The following is a 17,331-nucleotide window of genomic DNA, read 5'->3' as shown; positions in this document are numbered from 1 at the left end:
GTGTGTGTGTGTGTGTGTGTGTGTGTGTGTGTGTGTGTGTGTGTGTGTTTTCACAAATTCTCGTTTCCATTGTCATGCCAATGTTGTACCTTACCTGCTTTCATTTCTGCCCTCTGTGTAACAGTGAAAGCCATGGGTCCCGGGGCACCCACACGCAGGGCTTCATTAGACACAAAGACACTTTGAGATGTGTTTGCTCTTTTTGTCTCCAGATTAAATTATTTAGTCAAATTACTGTTTTCAGAGCTTACATGATCCAGCCTTTTTATTTGTTTGCGTTTTCTTTTTCCTGTAGCATATTTGAAATACAGTGAAATGCACTTGTTTTGTATTCCAAGTGCCCCTCCTTCCCCTTTCCCATTCCATACAGCTCTCTCCTCCCCATAAGCCAGGGACACCTCAAAGCTGGCAAAGAAGGTCAGTTTTCTCCACTAAAATGGGAAATTAGATTTGATTATCCCCAGGGCTGCTTCCTCCAAAATTATTTGAATGATATTAATACATACTTACTGGCCACCACTCAAAATTTTATCAAGTTCCCTAATACCGTATATGCTCATGTATAAGTCGAGTTTTCCAACACATTTTTTTATTTTTTTATTTTTTTGAGAGAGTGAGTGTGAGTGAGTGAGAGAGTGAGTGAGTGTGAGTGAGTGAGTGAGAGAGTGAGTGAGTGAGTGTGAGTGAGTGAGAGAGTGAGTGAGAGAGTTCCAGCACATTTTTAATGCAGTTTTTATGATAACTTAGATGCCTCGGCTGATAGTTGGGTCTACTTATACTCAAGGATATACGGTAATATTTTGTTGGGAAGTGCTACAATGATAACCTAGCTTTGATCTTAAAATTTAGAGGAAAGTTTGGACAACTGTTATTTGGTTAACTGTGGGAAGCAGCGAGCTTAGAGATAATCCCTACAGTGGGCCAGTTAACACAATTATGCTGACTAAGGCTCTGGGTCACTTACCTGTCCAGTGTGTGTGATATTCATTAGAAGGGCAGCCAGGTGAGAGAGTTTGGATGAATCAGTGCAACTGAGTCCTAATGCTAATAATTCTTCCAGAGTACATTCCCTGCTAAAGATGGGCCAGTAATTCTCTTTCAATATATGAATACGTCCTATCAGTTTATTTTCCTTTCATTATTGATAACCAGGGCACAGTTGGTGTTGGTAGGACCTTAAAAAAGTCGGCTTGTATCTGTGTGATGTTAGCAGCTGAGGCTGGCATGTCTCCCCTGTTCATATCTGATAAAAAGAAACAAAAAACAGAGCAACTAGCACCAGGTGTTTTTGTCCTTCTTGGAGGTGTCACAGAAAGGAGGATAGCTCATTTGACAGTTATGATAATATTGAATAGGAGGGTAAGTTTTGAATCTTCTGGGACATTTCAAAAGGGAAATAATTATTTGAAGAGAAAAGATGTTCTTTCCTTAATGCTTAATACTTTTTGTTACCGGTTTTAACTCTAGGTACCTAGCTTATTCTATAGTATATACTATGACGTCAAACTGCTGACTCTGGACAGGTCCACATACCCAAGATCTCCTTCCCAACCACATTGGGTATCCCTGCCCAAGGGTTAAGGAATGCCGGTGGCACAGTAGTTTAAGAGCTGGACTCCTAACTGCTCTGCGGAAGAAAAGACCTGGTACTCTGCTACGGTCGGCACTGGCTCCGTGGCACACTGCAGCAGCTTAGAGGGTTAGAGTCCCTTTTGCTGACATATCCCCAACAACGAGTCAAAGAGAAAGGCAGGCATGCCTACGTGAACAGTCCTTTAGCCATGAGATATCTTCTCTGCTGACCTGGGAGGTTTGGTCAGAGGAGGACATAAAAACAAATAGGCTAGACTTCGGCTCTGTGTCATCTCTTGGCTAGAGTTCATTGAACAAAGCAAATTTGTCACAGATTTGACTAGCCAAGCCCAGGTTTCCAGATCAAATCAGCTATCAACCCCTCAGCAGGTTATCGAGCACCAGAGCATAACAGCTGATGGCTGAGAGGACACTCCTGTCCCACTCCAGGAGTGGGAATCACTTCTAGTGGCAGAAAAGAAATAGTTAGGAAACAACCAGTACAAAAAATGTTCTGTAGCTGAAGCTGCCCCTCGCTTCAGCCCCTGTTCTTCCACAAGCAGTTTCATGTCAACTAATCAGAGACTGTAGTGCCCTTTCCCTTAATGGTACTCACATGGGAAGTGGGTATCAAAGATCGCTTACACGATCCCAAAGGAACCTGGTATCACAGTGGTAGTTTGGCTGTGCAAACCCGCAAGCTCCTCTGAGTCAAGAAGGTGTGCAGTCTGTTTTTGTAAGAACTTACAGTCAACGTCTGTAAGCAGTCACAGCCTTGGCAGCCTGCTCGAGCAGTTCTGCTCTGCCCTGTAGGGGGCTGTAAGTCAGAGTTGATTCAAACACATCAGTTTGGATGCTTGTTTTTAATGCTACCCTTGGGGTTATCTGTTGGACTGCGATCAGCAAGGTCAGCAGTTTGAAACCACCATCTGCTCTGTGGGAAAATGACAGAGCTTTCTACTCCTATAAGGAGTTATGGTCTTAGAAAACTACAGGGGCTGTTCTACTTTGCCCTATAGGGTCACCATGAGTTGGTATCAACTCAATAGCAGAGAAAGAGAGAGAGAAACATAGATCCTAATCAAGGTGAATGAATGTTTAAGAACTTACGGTGTGGGAAGAGCCAAATAAAACCATGGCAGAGCTCAATGATGTTAGAAATAGAAGTCATGAGAAATCAAATAAAAACTGCCAAAAATCCTATCACTGATATGGTGGACAGTCTTGAAAAAAATATCACAAGAATGTAGAAAAAAAGCTGAGGTCAAAGTGTGCAGAGTGAAATAATAGACACAGACAAGGAGCCATGGACAGATGATCGGTATTCCTGAAGAAACTAATGGAATTAGTGGAGTAAAATATACTCAGCTACAGAAGAAAATGTTCCTGAAGAGGAACCACCACCCCCAGATTGAAAGAACTAAATATATTTCAAGAAAACTTAATGGAGAATGGATATCCGGTACTGAACTTTTGTGATTAAAAATAAGAAAAGAGGTCTGTGCGCATCGAGACAGAAGCAGTAGCTCAACGACAAAGGAAGTCTAAGCGTGCCCGCCTTTGACTCCTACTGCCAACCCTGGAAGCCGGAGGCATTAGAACAGCTTTATCTTCAGCTCTCTTGACAGTCTAGCTCGTGTCAGTCTCGGTTGAGGGAGGCGGTTTCGTACATTGTAGGACATTGAACGGTACCGCTAGCCTGGGCTTTAATTGTTGGGATACTAACCACAAGGACGGTGGCTTGAAGCTACTAGCCACTCTGGGAGAAAGATGAGGCAGTCAGCTCCACAAAGAGGGAACAGCCTTAAAGGGTGATACCATATTTATCAATGTACAGTTACATCCATGAATAGGGTAGAGAAACAGGAGGTAAAGCTATAAAAACTTCTTAGACCAGCGGTTCTCAACCTGTGGGTCACGACCCCTTTGGGAGTCGAACAACCCTTTCACAGGGGTCACCTGATTCATAGTAATAGCAAAATTACAGTTTTGAAGTAGCAACGAAAATATTTTATGGTTGGGGGTCACCACCACATGAGGAACTGTATTAAAGGGTTGTGGCATTAGGAAGGTTGAGAACCACTGTCGTAGACATAACTGAACACCTTGAGGGTATGAGTCACTGGGCCTAAGGGCTCAGGGCATCATCTCAGAGGTTACCAAGGTCAGTTGGCACAACTCTATTTACAAAGACCGTGTTTACATCTTACATTTTACATCTTGGTGTTTAGCCTCTGGGGTCTTTTAAGCTCCTGAGCAGCCATCTAAGGTGCAAGGAATGTGCCTCCCCATGCAGAGGGAAGAGAATGGAAAGACGTGTGGAAGTAGTTAGTGGAGTGGACGAATGGACTGTGCAGAACAGTCTCCACAACCTTGAGACCAGCAGGACTAGATGATGCCTCCCTACCTCTAGTCACTGTTCTGAAAAGGAGCACGTCAAAAGGTTCTGGAGAGAGTGGGAGAGAAATGTGGAACAAACCCTGTCATCATAAAGGGGACCAGGCTTACTAGTAAGGTAGAGGCTGGTAGACCCACAGAACTGTGCCCTTAGTCACTCTTCAGGTCTGAGCTCAGCCCCAGGTTAGAAAAATCAACCAGTTGAGATCAAAAGGACAGCATTTACCCAAGAACAAAATTCAGGGCATTAGGAAAGCAGATGGGACCAGAAACACAGGGAGGCAGTGGGGTCAGTAATATTTCATTGAGGGGAGGCACTGGATGGTTTGGAAACAACTGTATATGAATTGTTTAATGTGAATCTGGTGATCTTTTCTGTAAACTTTCACTCAATTCAAAATAAAAGGTTAAAATTAAAATATAAACTACATGGGGTGGGCCTGAAGACCCTATGAAACAGTTCTACTCAGTCCTAGAGAGTGGCTCTGAATTGAAAATAGTTCCATAGCAGTAGGTCTAGCCTGTACCCACTAGATGCTCACCTCACCCGACTCTCTAATAGGACAGCCAGAAAAGTCTTTTTAGACATTGATAAATGTCCCCTGATGGGCACAATCTACTGGTTGAAAATTAGTGCAGTAGAGTAGTATCTAGAGGTCTCTGGTTTATTTCTAAAAGGTATGATCCAGTAATTTTTAACCTGGCAGACTATCATTCCTTTGCTAAGGCAACGAAACATCCATCTCAAACATACGGTCCTTGTGAGGCAAGGCGGAAGCACTCGATGGCGGGATTAAAGGTTGACAGACTCACCCAGCAGCTCTGAAGGAGGAAGATTCACTCAGTGACTTCAAGTTGATGCCGACTCTCAGTGACTCTATAGGGCAAGGTAGAACTGTTCACGGGAGTAGAAGGCTCTGGCTGGTGGTTTTGAACTGCCGACCTTGCTGATCCCAGCCCAATGCATAAGCACTCTGCCACCAGGGTTCTTCTGTAAGGACTATAGCCTAGAAAATCCTCTAGGGTAGTCTTACTCTAGCACATAGGTTCTCAAGCTTATTTGGCACCTTTTCAGGAAAAAAAAAAATTACTCAGCACCCCACTGACAATTAAAAATTGTTGTGCTGTAGCCCATACTCCAGGATAAAGTCTAAAAACTGCTTTTGCCACCCCGGGGGCAGCATCACCTACTTTGGAAAACACTTCTCTATTGTACAATGTCTCCTCTATAAGTCAAAATTGACCCAATGGCACACAACACAACACCATATAAACCCCCTAGTAAATAGACTTGAATATATCCAGCCAAAGAGTGATTCAAATGAAGGCCTTATCATTGAACAAGTTAAGGTTTTTAAAGAATTATTGATGCGCACTGTATCTCTTACTATATGAGGGGCCTTTTAAAAGAGATGGAGAAATTTGTTATCTTTTCATTCCATTTTTCCACAAACTTTTGAAAATCCATTCTGTTATCACATTTAAGCAACTAGAAAGTATAGCCACATAGCTTAATGCTTTTAATTACTTAAAGCTTTCAAAGTAAACCAAAAAGAAATCTAGGGGAAAAAAAATACAGTGGTGGGGAAATAGATCTACATGCATATATTTATAGGTATAAAATTAAGGAAGCAGATGGACATTGGACCTCCACTCAAGTACTTACTCAATGTAAGAACACTTTGTTCTATTAAATTGGCATTCCATGATGCACACCTTCCTGACACGATCACTGAAGACAAATATGTGCATAAGCAAATGTGAAGAAAGCTGATGGTGCCCGGCTATCAAAAGATATAGCGTCTGGGGTCTTAAAGGCTTGAGGATAAATCAAGTGGCCATCTAGCTCAGAAGCAACAAAGACCACATGGAAGAAACACACCAGCCTGTGTGACCATGAGGTGTCAAAGGAATCAGGTATCAGGCATCAAAGACCAAAAAATTATATCATTGTAAATTAGGGGGAGTGCAGAGTGGAGACCCAAAGCCCATCTGTAGACAACTGGACATCCCCTTACCGAAGCGTTGTGGGGAAAAGACGAGCCAGTCAGGATTGCAGGGTAGCAATGATGAAACATACAACTTTCCTCTAGTTCTTAAGTGCTTCCTCCTCCCCACTATCATGATCCCAATTCTACCTACAAATCTGGCTAGACCAGAGGATGCACATTGGTACAGATAGGAACCAGAAACACAGGGAATCCAGGACAGATGATCCCTTCACGACCAGTGGTGAGAGTGGCAATACCAGAAGGGTAGAGGGAGGGTGGGGTAGAAAGGGAGAACTGATTACAAGGATCTACATATAACCTCCTCCCTGTGGGGTGGACAACAGAAAAGTGGGTGAAGGGAGACGTTGGACAGTGTAAGACATGACAAAATAATAATTTATAAATTATCAAGGGTTCATGAGGGAGGGGTGAATGGGGAGGGAGGGGGAAATGAGCTGATATCAAGGGCTCAAGTAGAAAGCAAGTGTTTTGAGAATGATGAGGGCAACAAATGTACAAATGTGCTTGACACAGTGGATGGATGTATGGGTTATGATAAGAGTTGTATGAGCCCCCAATAAAATGCTTTCTTTAAAAAGACCACAGCCTAGAAAACTTAGGGGGCAGTTCTGTTCTGTCTCAAGGAGTCTCTCTGAATTGGAATTGACTCAATGACACACAGCAGAATTGAGATATAGCTCAAATTCTGGTGTCAGCATAGATGACTATTGGCAAGGGAACAATTTTAAATGTGGAAGCAGCAGTTTGTGCAATTATAACAATAATTAAAAATTTTAAAATACAATGGAATTCTATATAGCAATGAAAAGAATGAATTACTATAAAAATGAACTCAAAAGCATTATACTAAGTCGGGTGGGGAAGGGCCATATAAGGCCCGAAAAATCTTCCGTGCCAGCTGACACCACACCTTACCTCACCAAAGACAAGCCGCTCCAGCTGTGATCTCCTTAGGGGTCACTTAGTCAATGTGTGACCAAACGTAGCCGGCTAAGCTGTACGTTGATCGTTTTATATGGCCTGTGAATGTTATAAACATCCAAATGATCACTTTGGAAAAAGTTCCCTGCACCTGTGCTGAATGAAAGAATCTATATATAAAAGGACAAATATGGTGTATTCCTACATATATTCAATGTCTTTAAAGGGCAAGTTTGTAAAGATCAAGCAAGAGCTGGAGGCGGTAGATAACTCTAGGGGAAATTAAAATGTACTAAAACTCAACTGTGGTGGTGGTGATGGCTGCCCAGCTTTCGTCAATGGACTGAAATCATTGAACTACATCTCAGTGAGTAAATCTTATAGTTCATTAGCTATTTGCTAAGCTCTTTTTAACATTGGCCTCAATCCAGTCCCCGTAAGTGACATCAGAGCCAGAACAGTAACGTCGAGAGATGGGAAAGAGGCATGACAAAGGCATTTTTACTTTTGATGGGACATAAGTCATCAACAGTTTGCATATTGGAAGTGGTGAGAAATAAAAGACATGCTTAAACCTATTAGTTTAATATTACTGAATATTAAAATCGCTCTACAAAGCCAGTGGAGGGAAAAACCACACAAAATACGACAGATCAACTAATATTTAGACAGCAGAGGCGACATTAAGGGTCATAAAGTTAAAGAAGGCTGGACTGCGACAGCAATAAATGTACACAGGGTAAACTCGCCTTTTAACAGGAAAAGATAGGACAAGACCAGGTTTTACGCACTGGCCAGATCTGAAAATTGACCTCCATGAGTCTAATGAGAATCAGGCAGTAATATTGAAAGGAGCATTTGGGTTCTTCCAGAGCCAAGCTAACAGTGATGTCTTGAAATCGTACTGCGTTGAAGCACCGAAGAGCAGAAATGAAATGTAGTGTAAAAAGGAGGCTCATAAAAGTCTTTTTAAAAGGAGTAGATATTAGACATCTTGATAACCAGTGACAGTCTGGCGTAAAATGACAAAAGTACGAAGAACCATCAGTATTGGTTTGTAACATTTTAAGACTCGTGTCTTGAGAGCTCTGTTTTATTAGTGTTACATATTTGGAGGTACAATGTAGGGTTTTGAATTCACTTTTAAAATCCTAAACAGAATTATAGTGAAAATTCTCATATCTCCCGGGAAAGATAACTTTATGATTGTTGCACCATGAAGAACACTTTTGGGAACCATGAGACAGTCTTACTATGTTGGCCTTTTCCAGTAGTTCAACAGAGATTAAATATGGGGTTTGATAAAAAGTTTTCCATAATACATTCAGAATTCACTCCTGTCTTTCCCATTGCAGAGCTCTAAATGGCACAGGCAGGGATGCATAATTTAAGAGTTAGGGAACTCCTTAGTGCCAGATTATTGGAGAAGAATAACATTTGCTAAAGCTAATTAAAGTTTAATATGTTTAATAAATGTGATAGTTACAGACCAAAAAAATCATTAAAGCGCTGTAGAAATTGTTAAGTTGCCGTCATGTCACATAATAAATGGATGGTTTTTCTCATTCTGAATTAATGCAAATTCCCGTTGTGCTGTATTTAATTATGCATGAAATGGTGCCCTCAACTCAGATTTCAATGAAGAACTTCTTTCTTTTTTTTAACTATTAAGACTTAGAGTAGAAAATTCAATTAGCATGATGAAAGGAACACTAAAGTGTGACACTTTACTGCAAAATATGCTTCAAGATTTCCATTTACCCCAGAACTTTACCAGCACTTGCTGACCTCCGCCTTCAAAGGGCCTTTTCGATTTCAAACATTTGATCCTGTTATCTTAGTTTATTTAAGCATCCGAGGAAAATTATTCCCCTCGTGTACTTAAAATGCTTGCTAATAAATGGATGGGGTGTTCTTTGAGGTTCTCTTTGCTTTCTGTCTAACATTTTTAATAGAATTTAAAGTAGCACATAAACTATCATTGGGGGGAAGGTGGCATTTTTTCTGTACACCATATTTTTAAAATATTGATATTAGACATTACAGTAGGGAAATTTAGAAAAGTTGGCAGTAGGGCACATCAGTCTCTTTAGAGCACGTTGAGAGCAAAGCTGTCTCACTTTGCCCACGTCATAGACTATATTGGACATTTACCATGTAGATGAAACCAGTTGAGCAGAAATAGCTTCTGTCAGGTGGGTGTTGTCACACTGTGAGAGAGCTCAGATGCTGCCACACATTCCTTGAGGTCAGCAGTTTGAAGCCCCCAGCTGCACTGAGGGAGAAGGATGAGACTTTCTACTCCCAGAAAGAGTCTGTCTTGGAAACCTGCAGGAACAGTTAGTTGGACCCGGCCCGAGAGGTTCTCAATGAGTCAGAATCAAATCAGTGGCAGTAAGTTTGACTTACTTTCCTTCACCCTTTTCTATGGTCAGGATAAAGCAAAACCCAACCCCAGCCAGCCAAGTCATCCCGACTCCCATCCACACGATGGGGCAGCGTAGACCTGCGCGTAGGCTTTCTGAGACCTAAGCGTTTCCCGGAGCAGAATGCCTCCCGTTTCTCGCATGGAGCAGGGTGGCTGGCGACTGGCCTTGTCGAGAACAGCCCATCTCAGAATGCACTGTTTGTGTCTACTAACTCCTAATTCTTTCTTTTTTAATTTATATTTTTTAATCATTTTATTAGGGCTAGTACAACTCATCACAATCCACACATACATCAGTTGTGTAAAGCACATCATTCTCAAAACTCTCGCTTTCCACTTGGGCTCCTGGAATCAGCTCCTCATTTTTCTTTCTTTTTTTTCCCCCCACCTCCCTCCCCGCTCTCCCCTCCCTCATGAGCCCTTGATAATTTATAAATTACTATTTTATCATAGCTTACACTGCCTGGCGTCTCCCTTCACCCACTTTTCTGTTGCCCACTCCCCAGGGAGGAGGTTATATGTAGATCCTTGTAATCAGTTCCCCCTTTCTAACCCCCCTTCCCTCTTCCCTCCCGGTATGGCCACTCTCACCACTGGTCCTGAGGGGTTCATCTGTCCTGGATTCCTTGTGCTTCCAGTTCCCATCTACACCACTATGCATCCTCTGGTCTAACCAGGTTTGCAAGATAGAATTGGGATCATGATTTTGGGGCGGGGGTGTGTGTGAGCGTTTAAGAACTAGAGGAAGGTTGTGGCTTTCTTCAATGCTACACTGCACCCTGAGTGACTCATCTCCTCCCCACTACCCCTCTGCAAGGGATGTCCAGTTGTCTACAGATGGGCATTGGGTCCCCATCGCGCACTCCCCTCATTCACAATGATGTGGATTCCCCCCACCCCTTTGGTGCTTGATACCTGGTCCCCTCGACCCTTCATGATCACACATGCTGGTGTGATTCTTCCTTGTGGGCTTTGTTGCTTCTGGACTAGATGGCCGCTTATTTACCTTCTCTTTCTTTTTTTAATTGTTTGGGTCCTGGTCCAAACTAGCCACAGCCCATACATAGCGCTTGATATCTGTCAGCTCTGATCTCTGCCTTGGGGTTGGAAGTCGCTGCTGCATAGTCCACCACACCCCAGGGCTCCTCTCACATCTCTTCTTAGTCACAGGTTCCACCTCCCTCTTCTATTTCCCTCTGATGTATTTGACGACAGAAACTCAGCTGCTGCTTCATATATCTTGTACAACTTGTCGGTTTGAATTTTCCTGCCTGGGCAGTAGCGAGCTCTACATTTCCTCCTGCCAGCTGCTGGAGACACGGTATTTGAGTTGTCTCCTTGAGATGCTGAGGTCCATCTCTGGGTTCAGTTGTTGTCAGCCTGATCCATCTATTATAAAACCCTCCGTCACCCTTTCACACAATCATTTTAGCAGTCATTGATGATTACCGCCTAGGTCCATTATTATGGGTTATAAAACAGCTATATTCCAATTACATCATTTCCTCATTTATTAACTGGTATTTTCTACAAAGAAGAACATTCCCACATCAACTCTTGGGTTCCCCTGAAGAGTGGTTTGTACAGCACATGTAGAATAAGCCTTGATTCTTTCTCTGCGTTGCTGAGTTTCGGAATAAGGAGTTGGTTGTCTGGCACCATCCAAAGGTAACCATGAGTTTTGCTTTTTACATGATTAAGAGCTCTCGGGTTTCAACAGGTGAGGGGGTCAATCCATTGTAGTTATTCTCACCAGTGTTCAAACTGCCCCATCTTTGGTCTGGGTCAGGGGTATTCCTTCGACTTGGCTCCCGGGTCTCTTTTAACATAATCTGAGGAGTTTTGATAGCTTTCTTGCTTTCTGGTGATATTTTTCTGTACACTTCCTGGCCCACATGTGGAATCAGATGTTTTTCCAAGAAGCCTTGTTTCCTTTTACTGGGAAATGTTTCCTTAGCGATCCCTCTCTGGGGACTGGTTCTGCTCATTGCCGCCTGGTTGGCCATGGTTCCTAGTCTTCCTCAGTAGACAGAAGTGGAACCTAAGTATGGAGAAAATAAAAATACATCACAAGTTGAAATTATTTTCAGTTCAAATTTAGTTATAAGTTGGGTTTTTTTAAAATATCTTTTTACTAGTGATTATTCACTTTAGCTCATTATGCATATTTGATCATAAATACTATCTATTATAATAGTTAGAATTAGCTACTGCAGGGTGGTATGGTAGGTAAATATGAGGGTGAGTCAAAAAGGATTGCCAAGAGTTTTAGTTCATGTCTACATGCGTTTATTCCTAATAAAACACGTGTGAGTCGTGTTTCTGCAGTCAGCGATGGCTGCACTCATTGTCTGCCGGTAATAAGATTCTGCCTTTTGTCTCATTAGGGTGCCTTCAAAAACACTGGAGAGGATACTTTTTGTTTCATGAAAGTGGGGGGGGGGGGGCCTGTCCTGAGGCCAGGACTAATATAAATGTTTAAATAAACTCAACTCACTCTCTTCCCAAATCATTGAGGGTTTCCAAGACGTTTAAGGGAATGCTACCCCACATAAAATGATTGAATGGATCGCATATTTTACAGTAGCTGAGGATGCCAAAGATGAGTCACTATTGCTGAAGGCCAGAAACGATGCATGACCATTGATAAGCCATAGCTAACTGAAGCCCAGATCTGACAGGGTTTGACCTTTCCATTGTCGTTGAACTTCTTGGCCTCAGCAAGCTTTTAGCTGAATGGATCCAAGTGTGTCTCGTGAAGATCAGTTAGCTCAAGCTGCTGCTCTTTCCATTGGCCTTCTAAGCAAGATTGAAGCTAATGAAAGTGATTTCATAGAGTGACTTGTAGCCGGGGATTTAGCAGTGTGATCCAGACAGCAACCACCAGTCAGAACAGTGGCTTCTGAGCGGTCAACTCAGAAGGTGTAGTAGTGACAGTGTTTTGGAATTCCCAAGGGCTAACTAAGCTTGATAGACTTTTCTCGAGGGGTCCAGGATGATCATGAGGGCTTATGGGGAAGTTTTGTGAAAACCGCATTGGTGAGGAAAAGTCCAGGGAAGAATCCCTCCCACCCCCACCTCACACAACAATGCTTGTGCTCCTTCTTCAAACGTAGCAAGAGCTGTCCACAAGAATTTCTTGTGAACCCTTATCCTCTCCACCCCACAGCCCTGAGCCGATTCGAGGGGCCCAGGTTTGGACGTGGTGTAAATGGAAGTGCACAGAGTGCTTGGAAGAAGGGTTAGGGAGACGGAAGCACTGCTTCCACAATTGCAGACCTAACTAGAAAAGTAGCTTCACATTTTGTTATTTTTGTGTAATGATTTTGTGGAAATACTTTCTTATCTGCTTCATATGATACTATGGTAGTTAATTTGTTTCTTTCTGCTTTTAGTTTATGGAAATTGACTTGCTCATACAGGTTTATTTATATATAGATATATATACATGTATCAATATATACATTTACATGGTTCTAAAATCAAATCTACGTAACAGGATTCATTTGGAGAATCTAATTTCTTATACTATCCTTCCTACTTCATTTCTTCCCTCCCTTATAGGTAGTGCTTGTTTTTTTGTTTTGTTTTGTCTCCTCCATATTTCAATATAAGCAAATATGTACATTTCTTAAAAGCCCCCCTCACCAAAATAAATAAATAAACACCTGTGAGTGCCCCGAGTCACTGAGAAGATTGCTACAACAGATGGTGGTTGTGGTTATGTACACACCCTCTATGCAGGCAGCACTTCATTCATTGTCATTGAGTTGGCTTCAGCTCCTGGAGATCCCATGGACCACGGTAAGCAGCGTTGTCAAGTCAGCCCACGAGTGTCTGCAGCATCATCAGTGGGTTTGAGTCTGGCACTCTGCATGCCTTCCAACCAAGGGTGCTTGTGTTCTAGCACCGGGTCAGAAAAGATTTCATGGACAGCTATTTCCTTATTTTATTTTCAGAAGTCATTTTATTGGGGGCTCTGACGGCTCTTGTAACAATCCATACATCAGTTGTATCAAGCACATTTGTACATTTGACAACTTTTCAGAAATACGGCTCCAGGCCTTTCTTCCTAGGCTTAGTCTGGAACCTCCTCTGAAATGTCCCCATGGGCGATCCCCCTGCGACACACAGTGTGGTGAACTGACTGGAAGTATAGAACACCCACAGGCTATAGTGACATTTAATGTGAAGTCTTAATACGGAAACAAAGCCGGTGCCCTTTTGAGAAAAGCACTAATAGCTTCCTACTTACTGAGGTTTCACCTGCTGGGCTTGGGAAGCTGAGGGGAGAAAGATATGTTTCTTTTAGGGGATAGCTTTGCCATAAAAGGCCCTGTTGCTGTATTGTTTTTCAGGAACTATATCCTGCATTTTGCATTCACAACGGCGGCTCTGACCTGGAGCGGCTCCCCACTGCCAGTACCTGCATGAACCTGCTAAAGCTCCCCGAGTTCTATGATGAGACTCTCTTACGAAGCAAACTTCTCTACGCCATTGAATGTGCTGCTGGGTTTGAACTGAGCTGAGCTGCAGCTGATGTTGAACCTGACACTCTACAGAGGAATGACCGGTGCCTCGTACGTGAGCAGCACCTCCGCCAGACCAGCAGGCCCCTCGGCTGGACGCCGCCACGCTCCTTTCTGACAGACGCCCTCTTACACTGTCCTCTCCCACCCTGCTCTCCACCGTTTCTCCCTTCCTGAAGTTTTAAAAATGATTTTTCTTAAGCCATGGTCATTCAAGTAGATTGACACTGCTTCTCAAATAACTTAACGTAAAAAAATTATATATACATATATTATGTGCCACGTGGCTGATTTAGTCATTTTGCCAAGAAGAGCACAGTTTTAAGACTAGTGGCAATTCAGTAAAATTAACCAAAGATGAAGCTTTGGCTTTGTGCTGATCCAATCGTAAACACCTCCCTGAGCTGGCTGTCCACCGGGCCAGTGCAGCACGTTGCTTCCAGGGTCAACAATGGGCTCCATGGGCTACTGAGAAATGCTTGTTGAGACACAGGGTCAGAGGCGTCGAGAAGGCCCACTTCCGGTGCCCCCCCCCCCCCAATACTTCTCATGTGGTTGAATTGTTTACAAGCCTACTTGTTAAAAACTAAAGGCATCATGTTCCCTGCTGCCTTTTCCCAAAGTGGTCATAGTTGAAAAAGAGGTAACGATGCTAATCTATTAGTTGTGTGTTTTAAGCCATTTCCCACACACGGGACTTAGCATGCTTATTTGAAATATAACATTGACCGCATCATGATGATTGTGATAGAGCTTCGCGTGAATGAGAGGCATAGACCTCACTCGCTGTTGGAAGGCTGTCTCATAGCTGTCGAGCTTTGGGGAGAGGGGCGGGCAAGACTCTCCAGTTCCTAAGGCAGATGTGTTGCCCTCCGTAAAGAATGCCTTTGGAGGAGAAATACAGTGTACCATCTACTGAAGTCACTTGAACCAAAGTAGCGGGCTTTATCCTCTGTATCTGAAGCCTGCTGTGGCCAGATATTTTCCATGGTTTCGCTCACCTCCCTATCCCTTGGGGCCGGGCAGGACAGCACCCTAGTCGTCCTGGCGTTGAGTTGCCGTGCGTTTGCACCCGCTGGTCCGCTTCCTGGAGGGGTGCTGCATGTTTTTCCAGGGAAGAAGGAACATTCACTAAGTCTCGAGTTGTAAGGCACTTTATCTGGACCTGATGTGTGATGTTCTGTGATGTCTGTCGCTCTAAATGGAAAGTACTTCAAAACTCCAGAGAAGAAAGCGGAATGACCCTTTGTTGATGTTGGGGGAGAGGAAGCTAAACTGTTCTCATCTCCCCCATGCCGGAGGCTCTGTTGGATGTCCTCTTTAATCAACCATAATTAGCAATATCTGGGACTTCTAAATGCAGGAAAACTGAATGACACTTTTAAGACAATGACCATTATCAAAACACAAATGTATAATTTCTTAATTTGGATAATAAATTAAGTGTTCAAATGCTATTTGTAGTCTTGATATACAGAAATAAAATAACTAGGGTTTTATCTTTGGTTTTGTTTTTATCTTAGGTGATTTTATGTTGAATGTTCTATATCTTCTTTACTTAACTAGTTAATTTGTATATTTTATTATCAGTATTTTGGAATATTTGGGCTGCAGAAAAATTGGCCATACCACTTTAGTTTCTTTATCTCGGCTACTCTGATCTTATTTATTTGTATGTTCCATTGGCTAAATATTTGCATTAAAATGTTTTTTTCCAAGATGGTGTTGGAGTCGTACCCGCAGTCACTGTGGCTAGTGAAGCTCTTCCTCAGTGAAACCGCGGCTTTCCAGTGGCACCTAGTTTTCTCGCAGGTATTTAAGATGCCGCTTGTCAATACAAAATAGCAATATTTAAAATCATATATGCTATGGATTAGTGCCTACCTTCTGAAATCATCTTTACTGAAAAATACAGTACGAGGGAGAAGTGGTGTACTAGGTGAACCTATCACATGAGCGTCTCCAGCCTGCAGAGCTCTGTGAAGACGTCCCCGGGGCAGGGCCTTAGCAGTCAGGCCCCCACTAAGGAAGCCATCAGAGCTCTAGCTGGGGTCAGCTTTACGTTATGTAGAAAAACTATACCAGAAGGTGCTACTCCTTTTATCAATACTTTGATTTTTATCCACATTATGATCTGCTTTCTGCTGGTGATTTTGTGCCACTTCTCCCATTACCACCCCACCCCGTGTCCTTAGAAGTGAGCGCAGGAAGAAAGCATTCCGAACTCCAGTGTTCCAACAGCCTTAGAGCTGCTAAGACACATGAGACGAGTTTATTCAGAAGTGGAGTGTGGGCTTCTACAGATCACCACTCGGTGCGGATGCCGACAACGAGCCATGTCGTCCCTAGCAGGCCTGGGCACACACACACACACAGTGGGTTGGCCCCCAGACGCTTAGAAATGCCCGGGAGATCTGGAGTACAGGCAGGAGTAAATGAAGTGGATTCATCAAGGAAACTTCCTGGAGGAAATGAGTTGTGAAGTTTAAATTTTTAATATTTAAGGTGCCTCATGTTACAGAAAGACAACCGACAGGATAGAGTAATGCAAATAAAATAGGAATTCCGGGCTTAGAATAAGATCCTAAAATAAGCTAACCAAGGCTATTGTTTGTCTGGTTTCTTACAACTAAGGCACACATACACACACACCAAAAAAAAAATACAAAAAAGTTTAAACAGTCAATTCTTTCAAGTTACAGTTCACAAAGCATGATAATTAGCCTAATAGTCTATGCAAAATAACACAGCCACCAAATAACAGATTTCCTGTGGCATTTTTATTTACTTAATTGGGAGTAACTATATGTACTCCCAAGCAAAGAGTGAGTACTTAAGCTCTTTATTTTGGCATGCCTGTCAACATCCCCATTGGTGCTGATGGGTAAGCATTGGGACTACCAAATACAAGTTTGGAGGCTCACATCCTCCAACTGCTCCATGGTTATCTGCTCACATTAAGGTCAACTGCCTCGGAAACCATATATAAGGGTCACTGTAAGTTGTAATCAACTTGCTGACGGTGGCACTTGGGGGCTTCTGGGTTGAGAAAGTCATCTAGGGCATTAGTGGTGCATGATGTTGATGGGGTACTGCTAAAGATAGAGCCTCCTGGGGGATCTGTGGATCCATTCACCTCTCTCCTTCCAGAAAACTTCCAATGGCAAATTCTTAAGCCTAAGTACTTTTTGCTTCATGTTACATATCTGTGAAATGGGCACAATGTTTCACGGGAATGTTTGGGTTTTTTTAATAATCATTTTATTGGGGGCTCATGCAACTCGTATCACAATCCATACATCCATCCATTGTGTCAAGCACGTTTGTATATTTGTTGCCATTAGCATTCTCAAACAATTTTCTTTCTACTTGAGCCCTTGGTATCAACTCCTCCTCCACCCTCCACCCTGTCCACCCCCCACGAACCCTTTATAATTTATAAATTATTATTATTTTGTCATGTCTTACACTG

General features: G+C 42.8%; 1 protein-coding gene across 1 annotated transcript in view; it reads left to right on the top strand.

Annotated features, from left to right (window-relative positions):
• Nucleotides 1-15,577, top strand: part of UBE3C (ubiquitin protein ligase E3C) — a 144,251-nt gene extending 128,674 nt beyond the window's left edge. Inside the window, exon 23 of the mRNA XM_004702334.3 lies at nt 13,689-15,577. Coding sequence (XP_004702391.2) covers nt 13,689-13,859 — 171 coding nt within the window. The 3' untranslated portion in view covers nt 13,860-15,577. The remainder of the gene's footprint in view (nt 1-13,688) is intronic.
• Nucleotides 15,578-17,331: the final 1,754 nt, after the last annotated feature.

Source organism: Echinops telfairi, unplaced genomic scaffold (genome assembly GCF_000313985.2).
Source record: "Echinops telfairi isolate 266 unplaced genomic scaffold, ASM31398v2 ScPeMD7_31;HRSCAF=116, whole genome shotgun sequence".
Lineage (NCBI taxonomy): Eukaryota > Metazoa > Chordata > Mammalia > Afrosoricida > Tenrecidae > Echinops > Echinops telfairi.
This window is presented reverse-complemented; position numbering and strand designations above follow the sequence as displayed.